The 24,096-nt window shown below is 38.1% G+C and overlaps 1 protein-coding gene across 12 annotated transcripts in view; it reads left to right on the top strand.

The window, feature by feature from the left end:
* The window catches only part of BMPR1B (bone morphogenetic protein receptor type 1B), a 144,603-nt gene that overhangs the window by 87,413 nt on the left and 33,094 nt on the right, over nucleotides 1-24,096 (top strand). For 5 of the 12 annotated variants that reach the window (XM_045472458.1, XM_045472449.1, XM_045472466.1 and 2 more), the window contains 3 exons: nucleotides 9,170-9,329; nucleotides 18,569-18,666; nucleotides 19,686-19,788. In XM_045472458.1, the coding sequence (XP_045328414.1) occupies nucleotides 9,215-9,329; nucleotides 18,569-18,666; nucleotides 19,686-19,788 (316 nt within the window). In that variant the 5' untranslated portion in view covers nucleotides 9,170-9,214. Of the gene's footprint in view, nucleotides 1-7,465; nucleotides 7,592-9,169; nucleotides 9,330-18,563; nucleotides 18,667-19,685; nucleotides 19,789-24,096 lie in introns of those variants that run through there. The other 7 variants (XM_045472413.1, XM_045472382.1, XM_045472393.1 and 4 more) reach the window with 3 other exon arrangements.

Here is a 24,096-nt window from a genome sequence, read left to right as displayed (position 1 = left end):
ATCATAAATAAGAGAAAATACATTTATAATACTGTACTGTATTTATTGAAAAAATCTATATGTAAAATCTGCACAGTTCACACTAATGTTGTTCAAGGGCCAACTGTATATCACAAATTATAGTAATCAAAACAGTATGGTACTGGGCATAAAAACAGACACATAGATCAATAGAACAGAATAGAGAGCCTAGAAATAAACACATGCATGCATACATGGTCAGTTAACTTATGACAAAGGAACCAAGAATATACAATTGGGAAAGATGATTTCTTCAATTAATGCTGTTGGGGAAACTGGACAGCCACATGCAAAAGAATGAAAATGGACCATTGTCTTATATCATATGCAAAAATTAACTCAAAATGGATTGAAATCTTTAACTTAAGACCTATAACCATAAAACTCCTAGAAGAAAACCTAGGCATAGGCTCCTTGACTTTAGTTTTGGCAATGATTTTTTGGATCTGACCCCAAAAGCAAAGGCAGCTAAAGCCAAAAATAAACAAGTGGGACTATATCAAACTGAAAAGCTCCTGCACACAAAAGGAAATCATTGACAAAATAAAAAAAGGAAACATATTGGGGCACCTGACTGTTGGCTCAGTCAGTTAAGCTTCAGACTGTTGATTTAGGTTCAGGTCATGATCTCATGGTTTGTGAATTCAAGCCCGGCATTGGGCTCTGTGCTGACAGTGCAGAGCCTGCTTAGGATTCTCCTCACTGCCCACCCTCCCTCAGTGAATAAATGAACATTAAAAAAAGGCAACTTGCTGAGTGGGAGAAAATATTTGCAAATCATATATCTGATAAGGTGTTAATATTCAAAACATAATGAACTCATACAACTCAATAGTAAAAAACAAAAATCTGACTTGAAAATGAGCAGAAGATCTGAATAGATACTTTTCCAAAGAAGACATATAGGTGCCCGACAGGTACATGAAAAGATGTTCAACATTATTAGTCATCAGGGAAATGCAACTCGAAATGAGATTTAACCTCACACCTGTTAGACTGGTTGTTATGAAACAGATAAATGCTGGCGAGGATGTGGGGGAAAGGGAACCCTTGTGCCTGTTGTTAGGAATGTAAATTGGTACAGCCACTATGGAAAACAGTATGGAGCCCCCTCAAAAAATGTAATAAAGAACTACCATATGACCCTGCAATTTCACTTCTGGATATTTACCCAAAGAAAATGAAAATACTTAACTTGGAAGATATCTGCACCCCCATGTTCATAGCAGCATTATTTACAATAGCCCAGATATGGAAACAACCTAAGTGTCCATCGATAGATGAATGGATAAAGAATATGTGGTAGATAAATACACACTGGAACATTATTCAGCCATAAAAAAAGGAAATCTTGCCATTTGTGGCAGCATGGATGGATTTTTATGGGTCCATTATATTGAGTGAGGCCATTATATTAAGTGCAATAAGACAGAGAAAGACAAATAACAGATGATCTCACTTATATGTAAAAGCTTATAAAACAACACAAAATACAGCCAGACTCACTGATAACAGAATGGTGGTTGCTAGAGGCAGGGGGTGGGGGTGGGCAAAATGGGTGAGGGGAGTCGAAAGGCACAAACTTCCAGTTATAAAATAAATAAGTCCTGGGGATTTAATGTGCGGCATGGCAACGGTAGTTAATATTTGAAAATTGCCAAGAGAGGAGATCCTAAACGTTTTCATCACAAGAAAAACAAACTAACAAATGTATGGTGACAGATGTTAATTCGACTTACTGTGATGACCTTTTTGCAATATATACAAATATCGAATCATTAGGTTGTACACCTGGAACTTATATAATGTTGAATGTCAATTCTACCTCAAGAAAAAGATCTTATGATTGTTCTTTTTAACAATGTTCTTAGATTTTAAAATGAGTCTAATCAGATTTGATCATTCTGCTGCTGCTGCTGCTTCTCTACCCCCTTGTCTCCTATTAACCTGCAAATGATCACTAAATTATTTTAATTTTATCTCACAATTGGAAATATTGTTAATTGTGTGATAATGAATTTCATTTCACAGGGAGTTAAACACACATAGATTAATTGACTCCTACGTAGCACTTGCATACTTTTACATAAATTCCTCCCTTGATTTGATTATTTTGGCAAAAGTAAGTGAAGAACTCTCCACTTGTCTCATTTGCATTTAACTATTAATTTATTTAATAATGCTAATTAAAGAAATCATTTTACCATCTTACCATTTTTACTTGTTCAGGTTACATTGTATGAATGCAACCATACATGCTTATTCAGGATCTTATCTATTAACTCACTTTAAAAAAAAATCCATTTGAGAGAGAGAGAGAGAGAGAGAGAATATGCAGGAGGGGCAGAGAGAGAGGGTGAGAGAGAGATCCCAAACAGGCTCTGCACTGTCAGGGCAGAGCCCTATGCGGGGTTCAAACTCATGAACAGTGAGATCATGACCTGAGCCGAAATCAAGAGTTTGCTGCTTAACCAACTGAGCCACCCAGGCACCCCTGTTAACTCACTTTATAGAAATGGTAACTTTATTGTGAACTAGCAATACTTCTTTTCTCCTTTTTTTTTTTTTGTTCTTGTGGAATGTGTTTCTGGTAAAATGGCATATATTCTGACTGCATGTTAGTGTTAAATATTTTAGAAAGATTATGCAGCACTATGTCATTTTCACAATTTTTATAGAAAGTGTGTTTCTTAACTGATTTGTCCAGTGTTTGAGAGCCACGATTTGACTATGAAACTTGCTTGGAGCTAGTGATTCAGGTATCCTTCCATATTCATAACTGAAGTAGTTAACTTAGAATGTTCTACAAAATACCTCAAAATGGATTGTTGATAGCTTGCAATAGAGAATGAGGCACACATGTGTATACAAACACATAAAATACGGTAAACCATAGTGGATTTAGTGTCACTACCAAGCCAGTGTTCATAGGTCCAGTGGTATAGCCATTAATGAAATTTTTCTAGGCATATTTCTTGTTAGTGGATTTTTTTTTTGGTTTTGATTTTTTGGTTTTTCCTTGCTCACAGATTTCTTTATTCCACACCAGGAGAGAAGACTAATTACTTCCCTATTTTGAACTGAGAAGCAAATTGCAAATGCTTTTAAATAGCTCCAACTACTGGGGCACCTGGGTGGTTCAGTCGGTTAAGTGTCTGACTCATATGAGATACGTTATTTCAAAACCTACTGTTTTTTTCTTTTAACATAAAGAGACTGCCTTCTTTTTTCTTGAAGCATCCTCCCAACTTCTCCTGTTTAGTAGGGACTACACCTATTCCTTTTTACATTTTTTTCTTTTGGTATTTTTCTCATATCTCTAAATAAATCATTGTACTACTACCTCTTGATTATTCAATTTTAGGCATTACCTTTGACTTTCCACTTTGGAAGCTTTACCACTCTCTCCCCCTTACATACATATTTCCATCCCCTATGCTATATATATATAGGGGTTAAATGTTAGTTGTTTCTTTATATTCCTGTGTTTCCATCACAAATTCATTTCCAAATTCTCAGTTTAAATTTAAATTACCTGGGGCGCCTGGGTGGCGCAGTCGGTTAAGCGTCCGACTTCAGCCAGGTCACGATCTCGCGGTCCGTGAGTTCGAGCCCCGCGTCGGGCTCTGGGCTGATGGCTCAGAGCCTGGAGCCTGTTTCCGATTCTGTGTCTCCCTCTCTCTCTGCCCTTCCCCCGTTCATGCTCTGTCTCTCTCTGTCCCAAAAATAAATAAACGTTGAAAAAAAATAAAATAAAATACCTGAGTTACTCTGTTAATTGTAACTTTTTGGATCTCTGTCTCCCAGAATTTTTTGACCCGAGTTTAGTCAGACCTGGTTGTTCCTTCTGTCCAGTCTTTTCTTTTACTCTCCACCTTTATCTTTATTTTGAGAGTATGATTCTCTGTTCTCTTGGGTGGGATCGTCTCCTATAGCAGAAATTATTTTTTTTCTGTTTTCTTGTTTCACACTTTAATTTGGGCAGAACATCTCCTCCAATAGCTTCTTGAGAAAGGTGGATGAGAGGTGGCATCTTTGAGACCTTGAAAAATCTTCCGATGCCATTTTCCTTTACTCATATTTGATTTATAATTTTCCCAGGTATTGATTTCTGGATTTGAAACACTTTTCCCTCAGAATTTTGAAGACATCACCCTATTTTTTACCCTAGTTTCCAGTTTTGCTGTAGAAAGTTCAATGCCACACTTATTTTTCATCGCTTTTATTTTTACCTTTTGTATATATACAATATGTGATATACACACCCTCCCTTTGTCTCTGGCATTATAAAATTTTATGATAACATACCTTGTTGTAGGTCTATGTATGCTCAATGGTTCCTTTCAAACTAGAAAATCATGATTTTCAGTTAATGGGAACTGTACCTGACTTATTTATCTGATGATTTCCTCCCCTCTATTTTCTCAAGCCTCTCTTTCTAGATATATTCAGGTTTTGAATCTCCTGGATTGATGCTTTAATTTAGGGAGCTCTTCCATCTCTGTATTTTGCCTTATATTGCGGGAAATTTCCTGATCTTTATCTCAGCTCACCGACTGAGATTTTTATTTAGGCAATCATATTTTTAGAGTTCCTTGTTTGTTACTTCCTTTTTGTAGCAACACATTCTTGTTTCACTGATGCAATGTATTTTTTTTATAAAGATGACAGTATTAATGATAGGTTTTTTAAGTTTTTTTCTTCCACTGTTTGTTTCTTCCAAGTGGCTTTCTTCTGTGTGTGTGTTTTCAATTTTTGATGTTTGAGGTTTTCTTCGTATATCTGGTGACCCTGAATTAGTGGCATATGCATATGAGAATGGATCACTATAAATGCTGACTGCCAACTCTGTTCGTTGGGTAGATTTTGTCACCAGTGGGCCTCACCATAAGACAACATTGCAGGGCTGTTTCGCTGAGAAACTTCTAATATCCCTGTCTTTAGGTATTTTCTTGTTTTTGACCTGGCCAGATTCCTGAGTAAAGAAGAGATAAGCCAGGCTGCATCATGTTCTGGAAGCCATGTAGAGGGAAAGGACGGGAGGAGTCCATAGCCAGTGTAAACGTTCACTGAATGTTTGCAGTAAAGTGGCACCCCTCCTCTCCCCTGTGCTTAGTCTTCTACAGTCCCTCACCTTTAAAATTTTTTTTTGTTTTTAAATTTTCTAGTTTTTTAATTTACATACAAGTTAACGTATAGTGCAATGATGATTTCAAGAGTAGAATCCAGTGAGTGATTCATCCTCTATGTATAACACCCAGTGCTCATCCCAACAAGTGTTCTCCTTAATGCTCTTTGCCCATTTAGCCCATCCCCCTACCCACAACCCCTCCAGCAACCCTGTTTGTTATCTGTATTTAAGAGTCTCTTATGTTTTGTTCCCTTCCCTGATTTTTTTAATTATTTTTGCTTCCCTTCCCCTATGTTCATCTCTTTTGTATCTTAAATTCCACATGAGTGAAGTCATATATTTGTCTTTCTCTGACTAATTTTGCTTAGCATATACCCTCTAGTTCCATCCACGTTGCAAATGGCAAGATTTCATTCTTTTTGATTGCTGAGTAACACTCCGTCATATATATATATATATATATATATATATATATATATATATGAAACACTCCATCATATATACATATATATATACACATATATGTATACATATATGTGTGTGTGTGTGTGTGTATATATATATATATATATATATATATATATATATATATATAGTGAACATATGGGCTCTTTCCATACTGACAGTTCCTCACCTTGATGATAAAACACAAAAATAAGGCATCTCGGTGATATGCATAATAGATTTACTCTTCCAGTCTTTGTTGGGGATGTGGGGGTGGGATGGGTGGAGATGTTGTTACCAGCCTTTGGGAATTAGAGAGGGTAACTGAACTCTACTTCTTTCTTTCTTTCTTTTTGAATTTTTATTTATTTTTGAGAGAGAGAGAGAGACAGAGTAAGAGCAGGGAAGGGGCAGAGAGAGAGGGATACACAGAATCTGAAACAGGCTCCAGGCTCTGAGCTGTCAGCAGAGAGCCTGACGCGGGACTCGAACTCATGGACTGTGAGATCATGACCTGAGCCAAAGTCGAACGCTTAACCAACTGAGCCACCCAGGTGCCCGAGCTGAACTCTACCTCTAAAAGCAACTGGTGGTACCACCTTGAGCCTTTTTGAGCTTAAGTGGTAAAATTGTTTTGCTTCTTGGTTTTTCTCCACCTTAGGCTTAGGAATCAGCATTTTTGGCTTTGTCAGATCAGTTACTGCTTTCCTTCTGCTTACCAGACTTGTACTGGTCTCTTTTATATTGTAGGTTCAATTTTTTAGCCTTTTTTCCTGTTATTCTAGTGGGATGTCATAATTAAAATACTCTGTGTGGGGCTCCTGGGTGGCTCAGTTGGTTAAGCGTCCGACTTCAGCTCAGGTCATGATCTCACGGTCCGTGAGTTCAAGGCCCGCGTCGGGGTCTGTGCTGACAGCTCAGAGCCTGGAGCCTGTTTCAGATTCTGTGTCTCCCTCTCTCTCTGACCCAACCCCGTGCATTCTCTGTCTCTCTTTGTCTCAAATATAAATAAATGTTCAATTTTTTTTAAAATAAAATACTCTGTGTAATCTGCCCTTTCCAACAAAAGATAACATTTTAATATTTTTCTTGCCGATAAATATACTCCACATCAACATTTTAGTGACTCTCTTTTTAGAGATCTATCTCATCCCCTGTTGTAAATATGGGCTGTTATAAGCAATATTGCAAAGAACCTCCTTCTAGCTAAAATTCATATCAGTCTTTAAATAAATTTAAAATATGAGGAAATTCTGAATCCTTTCTTGAAATGTTTCTTACTAAATGACATCTTATTGCCAGTAGTATGAAGATGTCTCCTTTTCTAATGAAGACCATTCAGTGTAAAGATTCCATTTAGCCACTTTTGCCACCAAATGGGAAATCCTGCCTATGTTTAGTTCACCCTGTATTCTCAGTCTGTGCCTGGATCAGGAAAGGCACCTGATACATACTTGCTAATTAGACATATGCATAATAAATTAATTTTAATTATTTTGTTTTATAACTTCAAGGAGAAGAGGTCTGGTATGAAGGCAGCAGGGTGTAATAAGTTTTAAATATCTTATGTTCATCACTTTGAGTTACTTTGCGGTTGCTCAGGTCATTAAGTAGGAAGATTGAGAGCCAGGTTTAAAAAGAAGGAAGCCAGTGTGGCAGGGTGATATATAGGCTTATCTGCACCCAGTGCACCTGGATTGCAAGCAGTGCTGAGGCATTTATGCAGGCGAACTTGTAACAAAGGACTTTAAATATAAGATACTAACATACAATATGTTTGATTTATTTTAGAATTTAAAGATAAGCGTCCTATTGTATAGAGAAAGTATACATCTCTTGCGATAAATTATATGGTTGGATTAAGTAAATATTATTTGCTTAATCTAGTCCCGGGTTTCTCAGAGTGGAGTCTGCACATGATCTGTCTCAGAATCACTTGGGATCTTGAATATTCACTTCCCTTGGCTCACCTGAGACCTATGGAATGAGGATTTGGTATGTAACAAACTCCTCATATACACATGGCCATCTACAGGTCTTCTCTAGGCTAAAATATAAGAAACTGTTGGAGAAAGTTAGGTGCACATTTTATATAAATTTGAAGAATCTAATGAATTTAGAATTAATGATCGGAGGAAATGCTGGTAAATTGATTTAACATACTTTATTGCTTTCCCCTTCAATTTTCACTAAGAATTCAACTAATTAGCTTACCATGCAAAAATTATCCCATCTTCTTTTAAAACTCTCATTTTCTGATGGAACCAGTGGCTAGAGGCATTAGTTTGTGGTTTAAGAAATTAACACTTGCATATGTATGCATGTGTATTATTGCTAAACAGAATAGCGATAGTATGCTATTGAGTATATTGCATCTTTGGCCTAGAATTTCAGTGTTTTAACCTAGCATCTTTTAGATAATTTGTTCTAATTTGATTTGTTTTAATTATAAGCAAGCTCAATTTGTTGTGAGAGAGATTTTAAATCAAACATTGCTCAGGTTGACAATTTATGCAGTGACGTAGCATGTATGAGAGCTCCTGCCACAATGGCTGAAATATCATAGGTATCAGTTAATGCATGTCTCCTTTTGGAGCTTCATTACTTTTCAAAAGTGGTGGTAAAGAGGAAAAATATGAAAACCATCTTAGTCATAGGTCACTCTGTATTAATGAACCGTCTTACTATTTAAAAAGTAAAAAAAAAAAATAGATCCTTCCAATAATATTAGCTAACAGTAATATGTTACTACGTGACATATACACTCTAAGCTGTTGACATGAGGTAGGTGGTTGTAATAACCTCCACTTTAATGATAAGTGGAGCACAACGAGATTATTTATAAAGTTATCCAAGGTCAACCAACTGGTAAATAGTAAAGCCTAATTTTGACCTCAGAAAATCTGTCTCTAGAGATCATGTCTACTATTGTGTCTTCCATCAAAGATGTACAACCATTGCTACTCTAATAGGAAGACACTTTCCATGTAAAAGCTGATAGGGAAGAGGTATCATTTGATATATATTAGAGATAACTAAGTTTTCACCATCCTACCCAATTTTGAATGTTAAATATTTCTAATAATTTCTTTCAAAAATACATGATATACCTAAAGTAAAGAGATGGGTAGGAAGGCAGTTTTAGGGACCAGACAGTCTGGGTTTAAATGCTTACTTGATGATTTATTAGGTGTGTTCAGATCACTTAAAGTCTTAATTTTCTCCTCTGCAGATGAGAATGATAATATTTACCCATACTGTTACCATACGGAGTAGAGATAATATATATGCTAGTGTCTCATTGAGCTCCTTGCACTCAAAGACGACTATTCTAATTTAATGTGTAGGATGCTATCTTGAAAGGGTTATGAGAATTTATGTATTTTATATGAGACATATATAATTGTAATAATTATATGATTTCTAATGTCGAAATCATTAAAACATCTGTTTTATGTTTAAATCTGTAAGTATCATAACTAGTGAATATTTTGTTTAATCTCATTGTTCTTTGGATAGCAGACTTTGGTCTATCCCACAGATACTTAAACTCTTATTCTTTCTTCTTTTCAGCAAACTTACTTGATAACATGCTTTTGCGAAGTTCAGGAAAGTTAAATGTGGGCACCAAGAAAGAGGATGGTGAGAGTACAGCCCCCACCCCTCGTCCAAAGATCTTGCGTTGCAAATGTCACCACCATTGTCCAGAAGACTCAGTCAACAATATTTGCAGGTTGGTCATATAAATTATTTAAATGTAGTTTTAACGGAGAGTCATACTTTTTAAACTACAGAATTGTAGGCTGGTGTTTTCTAAGAACACATTTTGAGGAATAGTGCCTGACTCCATTAACTTACAGGGCAGTGCCTGTGTTTAGAAAAAAATATTAAATTGCATCTTGACCCGAAATGGTGTTCTGGGATTCTTCTCCCTTGCTGCAAACATCACATATGCACATAAACATAGAGCATAGATCCCAGGCTTGGGATAAGTGTCAAGCAGCAAAAGCCAATTGTTTGCCTTCAAAAGACCTTGTCCCCCAAATAAATTCAAGAGCAGAGGGTGTCAACTGTCTGATGATTTTTCTTTAACCATTCATCATGTCAGTGGTGGTTGGTCTTATGGAAAGAACACCTGCATCATTAGGAATATTCATGGACTCTGGGAAGCAGTACAGTGATAGAGCCTACATGAGTCTACCAGATGTCAGGAAAGACATTGTCAGAGTATTGGAGAACTAAACTCCTTAGTGGATAATCATGTTTGTAACAAAACCTTATTTGGAACTGGACTCTAGCTTTGTCTTTCTTACGCATCCTTATGCAGCCACATCCATTTTTCCAAACACCATAGCCTGCATTTACACCCCTCGTGAGGACAACAGTGGGTGGAGAGGCATAGCTAATGAGGCCAGTATGCCTAGGAAGATGTGGCAGAGTAACCAGACAAGTACTGATCTCAAGAGTTAAAATGCCAGAGAAGCAGAATATCCCTTGAGAAGGGTAATGGACCAAATGGGAAAATGGACTTCTAGGTTTGAAGTCCAGGCAGAATATCTAAGTAATCATTTGGGGCCTCATTACCCAGGAAAGAACATGAAGATGAGCTGGATGTTTTTTTTTTCTTCCTGAGGAAGAAAGTGTATCCTGAGATATGCAGCTCAAGAAGCATCTACTAACTGAATGACAGAGAGGAAAGTTGGGTATGATCATAAATATATATCTCTTTTAATTATCAGAACAACTCAGCATGGTAGGGGATGCTTATTTCTTACCATTAGGTATAAGGAATTCAGGACCCAGGGAGGTCTGTTAACTTGGCTCTTACACGATAGAACAAACTTGGATTACCGAGTCTTGTGCCAGGATAAAATGATTCCAGAGCTCAGACAGTATTTCCTGGGAAACACTACCTCTTTGTAGTAAGTGGAAAAAGTATCAGGAAAATGTCAGAGTTTTCTGAAGAAAAGAAAATTGTTAGGAGAAAACATATTAGGGGGATACTTTACTATTTTGCCTGGGTCTGTAGTAATTAAGAGTAAATCTGTGTGTGTCATTGGAGATATAGTTCTGGTGATTATATGGGCAGGCTTTCCACAATTATCCCAACTTTAAATATTTTGTCCTATTTTCCTTATACATCAATGGAGTGTCCTAAGTTGATTTGGAAGAAAGTTTATTTGGAAGATTTCTTCCAGATTCTCTGTGTGGGAAGGAGCAACTTGGCATGTTCGAAGAAGACTGGTTTTCCTAAAGTGCAGGGAGCAGAAGGAGGTGTGGCAGTAGTTGAGTGTGGACCCTGGAGAGATTACCCATGGCCTGGTCGGCTCTATTAAGGATGTTCGTCTTATTCCTGGAAGCATTGGGAAGCCATTGAGGGGGATTTGTTTAAGCAGGTGTGGCAGTGGGTATTGATGTGGATTTAGGAAGGACAGTTCATGTGAGAGAGAATGATCTTGGACTAGGTTGGTGCTGGTGCAAGAATGAGGTACATGTGTTGGGGAAATATTTAGAAGGAAAGTTTTATGTTGATGGATTGGATTTAGGAAGGGGCCCAGAGAGGCTTCACCAGTCTGGATGTACATTTAGATACATGGTGTAGGCTTTTAATGAAAGAGGACAGAGGGAAATAATCAAGTTCTAATCTGGACATGCTGAGTTTAAGGTTTTTGATAGCTACAAAATGGAGACATCAGAGAGTAGGCCATGGGATATGGATTTGGAGTGAAGATAGGGTTTGGGGAGAGTCTAGAGTGAGTGAGTAGAACGTGAGGCAGTTTTTGCTGTGAAATAAGTGAGCTCAGAATCATAGTAAGTTACAACTAAAGACATTTGTCTTTTCATTCCTGGGTCTACAAATGGGCTGCAGCTGTGCTGGGACCTGCTGGGTTAGGTAGACTTGGCATTGGGCTGCTGCTTCAGTTCCCGCCTGCTCTACATGTTTGTTCATCATTCTTGGACCAGAAGCTAACCAGAGCATATTCTTTTTCACTTGACTGTGAGGGAGCAACCTCTTAAAACTTCTGCTTGTCCTCTAATATTCCATTTACCAAATCAAGTGACACAATCAAACTCAATGTCAGAGGGAAGCTATGGGTAGAGTGGAGCATGAAGAATTGAGTACGGTAGTAAAACAATCTGATCGAACAGAGTAGGACTGAGCCTTGAGATGTTTAATGGTTGGGTCAAGGAGGCTCTCCCCACAAGATCCAGAATGAACATGAAACAGTGAGTATGGTGTCATTGAAGCCAAGTTTACCGAGGGAAGAAGTAAGGTCAGCCATGTTAGAAGCTGTCAGAGGTCAAGAGGGTAAGAACTAAAACGTGGAGGTCAGATTTATTGACCTTGATAACTGCAGTTTAGAAATACTCATTCCAAAGTCCTGAATTCTTGACCAGCAGCCAACCCCTGAACTGGATCTCAGAGGAGCGAATATTCACTCTTGGGCAAAATGCACATCCTTTTTGCTAACAGGATGTTAACTCCAGTTGAGTTTCCTGTGAACTGAGATCAATCATGTGAATCACAGGGGCTGCTTTTATTCCTGAGTCCTAAGACCTAGAATAAATTCGGGCCTCCATTCCTATAAGCCCACTATCTACTCTTTGACTTCCAAATCAGTACTTCTCACACTATCTCTGGTGAAAGATGCTCCCCACCCAACCCCATAAGTTGCACTGTTATTTTTCTAGAGTACAATAAAAATGAATTACTAGAAAAATAAATATAAAAATATTTGCACATTGCATGCTCAATTTTTTCCTATTTTTCTGTTATTTAGATTCAAGAGAGCTAAACGTATTACTCTGCAAGTTTCCATTTCTGTATTAACCTCCTCACAGACCAGTAGCAAGCAGTTTGCTGACCTGGAAGGGAACATGCTTGGGGTAATATTGCATTAAATCTTGCACTCCTAGGTAAAGGAGTTCTAAAGACAAGGATATGCTTTCTTGAGCTTAGATAAGGGCTTGTCAAAACTGTGTGGCCTGAGGTCTTGTAGGCAGTTCTTAGTCAATTTGGGTATCCTAGGGAGGTCTCCTGCTCATTACCACTCCCATATTCCTGGACAGAATAATCTAAAAAGTGGCCCGGATCAGAAGCATATCATACTTAAAAGAGATTTTGAAATCCCACCTAATAATTCAGAAAATATGTATTAAGTTTAGAGGGTTTTTAAATCTCTCTGTGAGTAGCATCAATCACGTTACCCGCCAAACACTAAGGCCAGAGTCATTCTTGGCCTTGATTCCCATCATGTGTGGGTGTGTCTACTTCCAAAATCCATGCCCTTTCCATTGCTTCACAGCATACATGTTAGAGGATGTTGTGCAAATAAGCTAAATAAAGCATTAGAACCTTTTTTAATATCCATAACTCAAGAAGTGAAGCTGTTATTTTATCTCCCTCAAGATAATACCTATCTTCTAAATATCTTTCCAGCTGTTATGGTACATTGTTAATCCTTCTCATTCCATTTCCAGATTTATTCCCGGGATCTTAGATAATCACTGTATGCCTTGAATGCTTCAAGGTCTCCTGGAATAACTCTTTTTTACATGGCTTTCACCCTGCAAAAGTTATGTATCATTTTGCAGCCTTGTTTGTCTGTTTTTTTCTCTATATAATCTGATCCTGCTTTACACACCCATTCTTGTTTTACCTGTCTTTGCCTCTGATAGTCATTTTTGTTACTACTTACCACCTCTCTCAAGTTCATCCAGGTGCTCACACAAGTGTACCCATTTGTAAAAGTTGTTTTTCGCTCTTTTTCAGAGATGATTTTAAATACTTCACCATAGTTAAATAGTTACTTATTAGGTTTGACCGAGAATTCTGCCTGGACAGTTTTCAGGGTTTACAGGTGTAGTAAGTAATTGGATGTTTGCACAAAGGATGTGCAAATGACACCAGGCTGCCTAAATGAGGAATTAGATAAGACCCAACCGTGCCTTGAGGAGTCATAAGGGGAAGAAGGGAAAGGTTAGGGGCTTGTGAGCCTTTTTATAAAGTTTGCATCAACCCAGGACTTTCAGACCTCTTGCTGAATGTGATGGTGTGAGTTTTCCGACAGGCGCCCCTGACCTAAGATCTCAGAGTGTTTAAAGTGCAAGTTGTTCTCGTTTGTTTATACATCTTCCATTGCATCCAGTTTATTCCACCATTGCTCAGACCATCTGAATATTGAGTTTTATGATCTTTAAAAAAATTTCCAGTAGAAGATGTGAGTTAAAACCATCACACTTATGAGAATACGTTCTTCCTTAGAATTTATAATTTAGTTGGAAAAGGCAATGATTTCAGATGCACTTATGAAGATTTTTATAAGGAATAACTCTGCTTTTGTGCTTCTTAGTCATAAATGAGACTGTTAAATGGGCCCATTTGTTGTTGGAGTTAATGGAAAATGAATAGCTCAGAGCTCTTTAAACTTCTACATAGAGAACTGTTGATGATTTTAAAGCAGAGAAGGAAAATGTAAGATTTATCAGGAAGTGCTGTACAGAATTGTTTAGAGTCCAGAGGGAGGGGATGGGCAGGCCTGCTGGAAGGCAATCAGACAAATCTAAGTGAGAGACAAAGAGCATCTGCACAGGTGGGAATATACAAATGCTCGATTCATACAAAAATAGAGGCAAATTCAGAAGATCTTGTACCTCCTAGAAGAAAATAAACAAAATGCCAAATCACTCGGTATGGCTGCTAGAGAAGGATGTAAGATCGTTACACATCCTTTTGTTTTTAAAATTTTTTTAAGTTTATTTATTTTGAGAGGGAGGGAGAAAGAGTGCACGTACGAGCGAGCAGGGGAGGGGCAGAGAGAAAAGGAGAGAGAGAATCCCAAGCAGGCTGTGCATAGTCAGCACAGAGCTTGATGCGGGGCTTGAACTCAAGAACTGTGAGATCATGACCTGAGCTGAAACTGAGTCGAACACTAACAGACTGAGCCACCCAGGTGCCCCAATAGTTACCCATTTCTGAAGATAAAGTAAAAGTCATTTCTTACATTGCAACTTTATCATTAATGTAACTTCACCTTCCTCCAGTTCAGTGACATCTCGGAGAAAAATCATAGCAGGGGACCAGTAGTAGCCATATATATTTTACCCTTTATCCCTTACTACTATGGGAATCCATCTGTCTAAGGTGGTAAGGAAAAAACATATAAACTTTAGGATTCCATTACTTTGATAATTACCACCGTTCAACATCCTTCTTTGCTTTTTTTCCCAATTCAGTAGGAAACACTTCTAGCTTTTGATTTCTGTCTTTACTGCTAGAATTTGAATCACTTGGCTTCTCCTAGGATTGTGGCATTCATAGACTATGAGCTCCTTCAAAGCAAAGGCTACATCTTCCTCACCCTGAGTTCTGGACATCTAACTCTGCCTGGATCATCGTACGCTCAATAAATGTTTGTCAAGTGAACTACTGTTAACAAAGTTGTAAGCAGCTTTCAGCTGTTCTAATTAACTAAAATTTGCATGATTTAAATAGCCGCTCTAAAATTTGTATGTATCTTTGAGTTTATCTGTGACAGAAAACTTTGAAAACTTCTCTTTATTCTCATGAATGTGAAATAGGTATTTTAGAAGATGGAATGTTCTCAAGCACTGATTTAAAATGGAACAAAACCAAGCGGTCTTTTTAATCAATTCTAACTGAAACTTAAAAGAAATTTAGGAATTCTAGTATTTCTCCCATACTGACATAAAATTGGCATAAATATTGGGACACCTGCATAGCTCAGTCAGTTGAGCATCCCAACTCTTGATTTCGGCTCAGGTCATGATCCCCAGGGTCATGGAATCGAGTCCCACATTGAGCTCCATGCTGAGTGTGGAGCCTATTTAAGATTCTCTCTCTCTCTCTCTCTCTCTCTCTCTCTCTCCCTCCCTCCCTCCCTCCCTCCCTTCTTTCCTCCCCCTGTCCCTCTCTTCCACTCATAATCTCTCTCTCTCTTTCACTCTCCCTCTGCCTATCTCTCCCACTTGTGCTCTCTCTCTCTCCCTCAAATTAAAAAAAATGGCATAAATATGGAGAAGCAGTCAGTATTGACAACTGATCGCCTTTGTACGCAGCTGTTCTATTTTGTTCATTGCTCGTCTTTACCTATAACACAGGGGCAGCATTTTTAAAATATTACATCAATGGTCTTTTTAAAAAATTTTCTTTAATGTTTATTTATTTTTGAGAGGGATAGAATGTGAGCGGGGGAGGGGCAGAGAAACAGGGAGACACAGAATCTGAAGCAGGCTCCAGGCTCTGAGCTGTCAGCACAGAGCCTAATGTAAGGCTCGAACCCATGGACCACACGATCATGAACTGAGCCGAAGTCAGAAGCTCAGCTGACTGAGCCACCCAGGAGCCTTTTTGTTAAATTCATAATCATTACTGTAACTAAATGATTCATCCTATATCCCTGTATACATCTCAGTACTTTCAGTTTTGTTTAAAATTATTCCTACTTTTGTTTTCTTCATGAGTCTTCATTTCTTCTTAAACACTGTGGGAATGATGAGATAATAATAATCAGTATGCAACCTTTAAAAACTAAGCCTAAACGTGGCAGCCAGGCAGCAGAATGTTCAAGTAAGCCCGTGGGAGGACTTAATTGCCTTTTGTGACATTCTGCAGCCCTCTCTCAGCAGAGGGAGTTGAACAGCTTTGACTCTGGAACATAGCTTTGTTTACGTTTGTGTTTGCTCAAGAATTGAAAGTTCTCAAGTGATTCTGAAGTTTCTGTAATTGTACTGCTCATTTCCAGTTAGTGTTCCTAACTAGCTGGTAATGTCAATGAGAAGCTTATAAATTTTGCTTTGTTGCAGATAATTATGCACTTGAAATGGTTCTCTAACCTTTTTGCTTGTCTTCCAACTAAATATTTGATTTCTGTCTGAATTTATGACTTAGGGGACACTGACTTTTCTCCAGGGTTTCTCTCCTTCTCCACACCCTGTTTATATTTTTAGTTCTACTCTCTTGCAGACAAGGGAATATATTTTTAAAGCTTGAATTTACTCTCCCTGATGTTTCTTTACATTTCCCAGGACATTGTAAGAATAACTTGCCAACAGCTTAACCAGCATTTCTTATTCTTTTTTTTTTTTTTTTTTTGATTCTGATGAGTGCCTTTCCATATATTCAGATTTTGAGTAAGGGGAAGTCATAAATAAGGAGAGTTTTTTTTTGTTTAGATTTAACATATTGTATCACTCTTTCTAGCCCTGTGAATTCCTAATATCAGAAAATTAAGATGACTTTATTTCTGATAATTCCTGAATTTTACTTGTGATGAGAAAACTAAGTCACACATATGGTCTAAATGGGAAGGAAAGGAATAAAAAAATCATCTGGGTATTGTTTGCTCATTTTGCTTACATTTCTAAGGGACAGCTCTTTTATTTATTGCCTTCAGTGATTACATGCTTTAGATTTTCATAGCAATTTCAGCAAATTGGCTAAAAAGCCCCAAAGAATTGAGAGCAAGGGTTGTTCAGAGGCAGAGTCTGTATTCCACAATAATTTTCATGCATTTGACCTTAGTCTAACAAAGAGATTTACCATCGGCCCTTCCTAGCCATTCATTAGTATATTTGAACTTTGCTGTTCTAGTTCTTATAAACTGAAGTATTTTGGATCACGAGGGTTAGAAATCAAGTAAACAGTTCTAAGGGTGTTGATGATAACTGAAGGGCTAATGTACGGCAGAATGCTCCTACCACTAATATAGAATAGACAAATCCACAAATCATGGCTAATGCTGTGCTGAGAGCATTCTTCCTGTGACCTTTCAGGACTACACTGCCATATCTGTCTTGGGCGCTGAGCAAGCATATGTATGAGAAAAAGATGGAGATATAGTTTAGTACTTCATTTCTTAACACACGCAATAGTGGTTGATGACATATATTAGGAGTCACCCTAACTTGTGAAGACAGTAAAGTCTGTTTGTAAATAGTTCTGTATATAATAGTTCTTGTTTTTCAGATTTGGTCCCAGGAGAGGATAGTGGAAAACGTGTTGGGATAAAGCAAGAGGTCCTTGATGCAACGCCTGATTCTGTTACTGTTTGTTCTGCAACCTTGTACAAGTTTATTAAACTCTCTACCTTTAATTTCCTCGTCTGTAAATAGAAATAGTATTATTTTCCATTGTTGTTGAGAGGATTGCATGAGGTAGAATAAGTGAACGTTCTCTTTAATGTAGAAAACCACGCAGAAATTTAGTTTTTGTTTCTTTGCTTTCCATGGTCTTGTTAACAGCCCTTCTTTCTGTTGTCCGCCCTCACCGTACCCCCGATGTAAGCCCCCCCTGCTTACAACAAAGCCTGATGTTTCTCATGACAGATCAGTCCCAAAGCAGAGGGACCCAGTGGCACAGTCTTAATCACCTTGGTTATGTTGTGCTGATCCCAGCTTCTACCTGTCTTTCTTTTGGTGCCTTAGTGAGAGACAAGTTTGTTTCATTTGGAGCAAATAGAACCAGCATAAATGTTCACCTGCGTGGGGTCAAACCTCTTCCTTGCCTCTCACTGTCTGTAAGGCCTTTGAGAAATTGCTCAAGCTCTCTGAGCCTCAGTTCCTTCATATAGAAGGTGAGAAAAATAGTTGTGTTTTTGGATTTGTGGAGGCGATGGAGGACCAAAATGAGTGTGTAGTAATTGGGGTATATGGTTACTAATAGTATATGTTATATGGCAAGTTTATTTCCTCCTTTCTCACAAGTTTCTAGACAGAGAAGATATTACCAAATGTTTTATGATTATTAAATCCAGTTTCATAAAAGAAAGTTTTGGAATTTTCTTAACAGGTTGTAACTTGTAATGATCATTGACTTTCTCCTTGTGTGTAGTAAAACAAATGATTAACATGTTCCTTTCCTTTTCCCCTAGACACACACACACACACACACACACACACACACACACACACACATACACACTTACTTTGCCTGTTTGGTCTTCAGCACAGATGGATATTGTTTCACAATGATAGAAGAAGATGATTCTGGGATGCCTGTGGTCACTTCTGGATGCCTAGGACTAGAAGGCTCAGATTTTCAGTGCCGGGTAAGGAAGATCACATGCTTCTGCCTTGTAACTTTCATTGCTAGCTTTCAAACAGTTAGGTTTCAAGCTATATAAAAGAATTGTTTTTCTTGGGGCGCCTGGGTGGCGCAGTCGGTTAAGCGTCCGACTTCAGCCAGGTCACGATCTCGCGGTCCGTGAGTGAGTTCGAGCCCTGCGTCAGGCTCTGGGCTGATGGCTCAGAGCCTGGAGCCTGTTTCCGATTCTGTGTCTCCCTCTCTCTCTGCCCCTCCGCCGTTCATGCTCTGTCCCTCTCTGTCCCCAAAAAAATAAATAAACGTTGAAAAAAAAATTAAAAAAAAAAAGAATTGTTTTTCTTGCCCACCCTGTTTTTAGTAAGTTGGAAAATAATCTGAAAATTGTCTCATTGGGCCAATCCTCCCTTCGTTGCAGAAGCAAGTATTTTTATTTTTGCTGTTAGCTTCTTGCTTAATGACTCTTTAGATCATCCCGCTCAGATTCCAGTTTAGTTAATTGCATTCATCCAAGCCATCTTCCTCAGTTTATAACTATGCACCCTGGTTATTACAAATGTAGTAGTAGTTTTGTTGAAATGCAAAAGCCGCAGTAAGATAATATATGGAAATTTGAGAGAAATTTTCTATATAAAAAAACATTTTCAGAATGTTTCAGGAAAATTATCAGAATTTTAAGTGAATTCCCTGAATGGTGTTAGTATCTCAAGTTTTAGATTATGTGACTTTGAGGGGGTGCCTGGGTGGCTTAGATGGTTAACTTAAGCGTCTGACTCTTGATTTCGGCTCAGGTCACGATCTCACAGTTTGTGGGTCCGAGCCCTGTTTCAGGCTCTGTGCTGACAGTGTGGAGCCTGCTTGGTATTCTCTGTCTTCCTCTCTCTCTGCCCCTCCCCTGCTCGAGCTGTCTGTCTCTGTCTGTCTGTCTCTCTTTCTCTCAAAATAAATAAGCTAAAAAAAATTTTAGATTATGTGACTTTGAAATTTAGGGGAACCCCACTCATAGCTGTTTGGGCTCAACTTTAGGACACCCCCATTCCTCATCAGAGAAGATCCATTGAGTGCTGCACAGAGCGGAACGAGTGTAACAAAGACCTGCACCCTACGCTGCCTCCACTGAAGAGTAGAGGTAAGGAGAAGAAAGCTTTGGGGCTGGAAGAGCTTTAGCCACAAAGAAAATAAAGATGAGAATTACTCTGCCTTTCCTAAATTAATGTACCTGATCATTTTCCACTGCTGGGGCAGGGGACCAAGGCAAGATGACGTAATTCAAAGACATGGGCAAGTAGTTCTTGGAAAAGTAGTCGTATGGGGCTTCATGCTTGACAATCTCGTTTCTTTCACTTGTCCCCACTTCCCTGTGAAATCTAGGGGTTCCAGAGCTTGCAGTGTGTTTTAGAAGCATAGAGGAGGGAGACAGGGTTTTATGCTTACCTTGAAGTGTTAATCAGAAGTTATACTTCACTCGAAAACTGCCTTTAGGCTAACATGCATTAAAAAAAATAAAAGATTGAATTGGATTATTTGCTGGATAATTTCCTTTTATCTGTACTAGAGCAGCTAGTTTTTAGCCAAATCATATATCAATATATTGATAGAATGGAGGAGATATCTAGAAAATTTAATTTCAAAACTTCTACATTTAAGTGTCGCTCGTTGCAAAAGACAAATACTGAAACTGGAAGGGCTTTTTGTTAAAAACTGCTCCCATGTTTCCTTTCTCCTCTTTACTCTCACCGCAAAATAAGATAATTGGAATTGTCACCATGTCCTAAAGCCTAAGTCTTATATCAGTGGTTTAAAATGATTTCTCATGATTGATTTTACTTCTTGAGAAAATCTTCCTAACAAAATATACTGACATTTCATGGCTTTGATGATAACATTTTGTAACGCTTGTTTCTGCTAAAGCCTAGAAAGCTTTAAAGGATTATTCATAATCATTCACATAAAACATTCACAGACAGATTTTTTATATAGATTGCCAGTCAGCATGCTAGGTGTTAGGGATACAGAAATGGATGAAGAAAATTCTTGCTCTCAAGACGTGCACACTGGCCTGTGAGAGAGAAATATGTAAATAATTAAATTGTATTCAGTCAGGAATGTTTTAGTGGAGTCAGATTGTAAAGTGTGTTAAGGACACAAACAAGTGAGTGGTTTACTGTGGGGTGGGAGGATGTCAAAAGACCTTCATAGAAGTGACACTTGAACAAGACTGTAAGGATGAATAGGAGATCACTGGATGGATAAGACAGGAATAAAAATTTAAAAAATATTATAATGGCTAACATGAGCCAGGCATGTTCAGTATCACATTATTTAACCCAGTTGAGTCCCACAACAATCCTATGAGGTACTTAGACTTACTCCTTGTGTAAAGATAAGGACATTGCAGCACAGAGGGGTCACCTAACTTTCCCAAGGTTGCACCGCCTGTTAGGAGCAGTGACTAAATAGAGGCAGTAGTAAACACAGAGTTTTGGTTTGTAAGGCTTGAGAAGCATTTGCAAAATGCAGGCATAGCAAACAATGTGGTTGGTTGGAGAAAATCTCATAATTAAGTTTTCTAAAGCTTTGTTATTGAAAATAGGTCTGTAGATCAGCTCATCAGTGTCAGTCAGAACTCATTAGGCGCGTGTGGAATCTCTGACCCCACCCCAGACTACAGAATGTATTTTTTAACAATATTCCTCAAATGATTTGTATGCACATTAAAGTTTGGGTAATACTTTTGGTAGAAAAAGTACCGCTTGTGTCTCAGCATGCCTTTGACAACACCTTCAAAGAGAAGTCTGCTGATATCAAATTGTGGTCAAGTTCTAAACGTTTGCTTTCTGGTTTTTGTAGCTATTTCCTTATGAACCAGTTGCAGAAAGTTGGCAGTCTATAGACAACATTTTCAATAGCCCTGGTATAGAGGCTTATGTATTGGGGACAAGGGAGGGAGGAGGGTGAGAAATGGCTGGAAATGAAGGCAGTGGTGCTAGATTTTAGAATCTCTTCCCCCAAGGAGAAAAGGCTTTTCACATGCAAGTGGAAGCAATGTGTCTTAGAACTTGCAATAGGTTTAGGAAAATTCCAACCCTTCTATTGCTGAAAGGGCTGCAGTGCATGTATCGTCCTGTAGATGGAGCCAGATTCTAGTTAGCACTAGGCAGATGAGGGAATTTTCTCTGAGGAGGCTGAGACTTTTAAAAATAGTGGAATAAATCTCTAGAGAACTGAGTGAAACGGCTTTGAGTAGAAAGGCAGCAGCATTGAGAAGACAAATCCTTGTTTTAGAGCAGAATGGGAAAGAGGATTCAGGAATGGTTGGTGCATAATACTGAAAATTATGTAAAGTGATAGGCTTGTGTGGAGTTTATTGCTTTGAAATTTGAGGATCCCCGGTAGTACCTAGGTGAGTTCTGGGCAGATTCCATCTTACCCTTCTGGTGCAGTCATTTTGGGGTCTAGTAAAAGTCACTGTAGGTAGTGGTCTGAGAGCACTAGCATTTGTAACATAGCTATGCCATAGAGCTGCTGCCTTTTTTTTTTTTTTTTTAACCTCCACCATACACTGGCCATGGCCAGTGGTTTAAAAGAAGAGTGAGATGGGACAGGTTCTGAGTGGACACATCCCCCGGGTCCTGGAGACTCATTGCTTAATGGGAAGGGTCATGGTTGGAGGGAGCCAGAGTAGGACCCTTGAAAGCTCAGAGCCCAGGCTGATTTTCTGGCCTAAGAGCCATGGAAATCATCCTCATGATTGTGATATTTGCTAATGAGAATGGAACACTTACTTTGGCTCTTTTCTAAGTACTTTACATATACATAACTACTGAATCCATATATAGTAGATTTATTATAAATCTTTATGTCAAATTGCTAGAAAGCAGAGGCTATGTTATCAAAAGACTAGAAGGCTAAAATATCAAGCTGACCATTTTCGTTGTTGTTGTTCTTGCTTCTTATATAACTGCTCTTCCAAAAAAGTTAAATGATTAACCTCATCGCAAAAGACCTGTATTACTGGGTGCTACATAATAACAAGCTTAGGCAAGGTTTTGTTATTAGAGATTAGAGAAGTACTGAGCATAGGGGTAAAAACCTACAAATAAATTGTCCTTATTAAAAACAAACAAGAAAATCTTTCCTACCTATCCAGAGGTTTCTCAGGCTCTTTTTTTTTAAACTTAGATACATTCAGCAGGATATTAGAGATACACAATCCCATGCAATAATATTTATCAATGTTTATTTATGTCCTCGAAATTTTATTTGTCATCTTCTCTTTCAAAAAGGAGGATGAAGGACAGCCAGAATACAGCTAAATTCTTTAATGAATGCTGGGTTTCCTTTTGCTTTGTTTATTCCCTTTCAGCCCCAGAAAAGCAGAACACCCCAGGATAACATTCTTTCTCTGGAAGGAAGAAATATGGGAAGTAACTAGATCAAATGCAGCACCTGTATCATAAACACTAAAATATGATCTGGGAAGCCCAGTAACACTGCAGCTGGTGCTAAGGGTAGGAAGAGATGTCTGTTTTGATGGAGAGGCTTAAAGGGAGAGGTCGTGGTGCCCTGCTGTCTGGCTCCCTGTCTGCAGAATTGGTGATCAGGGCACCAGGATGCTGAGAGGACTGATGTGTGTCCAGACTTACAGCATCAGATGGTTTGACTAAGATATTGGGAGTAAAATGCTCTCTTGCAATTGTGTGAAGGCAGGAGAAATTGATGAGGTTTTTTACCCTTACTCCAAATTACTTACTATAGTTACTTATGTTTTAATTTCTTTAAATGAGCACTTAAAGAAGTGAATGGTGTTGAAATGAGCAGAAGCTGTTCCTTTTTTAAATGGGATCCTTTAATTTTGCTTCTATAAAATCAAAGTTATATAATTTTTTGAAATAGATATGTTCATGTGTCTAAATATAGTGATTCCTCACATATACTACATGTATACTTCATAGAAAATGTCTCAGAAATAACATTCTGTTTTGACATATGGTAATCTCAATGTAGTTTAAGTCAAATTATACTACACAATTTTCAGAGTTAAAATTTATCGTATTTCTTTTCTTAGTTAAAAAATATATTCTGAGAAGTTTACAGATTTGTTTTAAAATGCTATTACTGGGGCACCTGGGTGGCTCAGTTTGTTAAGTGTCAGCTTCAACTTAAGTCATGATCTCATGGTTCCTGGGTCCTGCATTAGGCTCTGTGCTGACAGCTCAGAACCTGGAACCTGGAACCTGCTTCAGATTCTGTGTCTTCCTCTCTCTCTGTCCTCCTCTACTTACACTCTGTCTCCCTCTCTCTCTCTCTCTCTCAAAAATAAATAAACATTGAAAAAAAAAACTTAAAAAAAAAGCTATTGCATAGGTTAGATACTGCCAATTACAAATCAAAGTCTGTAGGTAACAGATATTTAACCAATGGAACATCTCCTTTG

Source organism: Leopardus geoffroyi, chromosome B1, assembly GCF_018350155.1.
Source record: "Leopardus geoffroyi isolate Oge1 chromosome B1, O.geoffroyi_Oge1_pat1.0, whole genome shotgun sequence".
NCBI lineage: Eukaryota > Metazoa > Chordata > Mammalia > Carnivora > Felidae > Leopardus > Leopardus geoffroyi.
The sequence above is the reverse complement of the archived record's forward strand: the minus strand, read 5'-3'. Positions and strand labels throughout refer to the sequence as shown.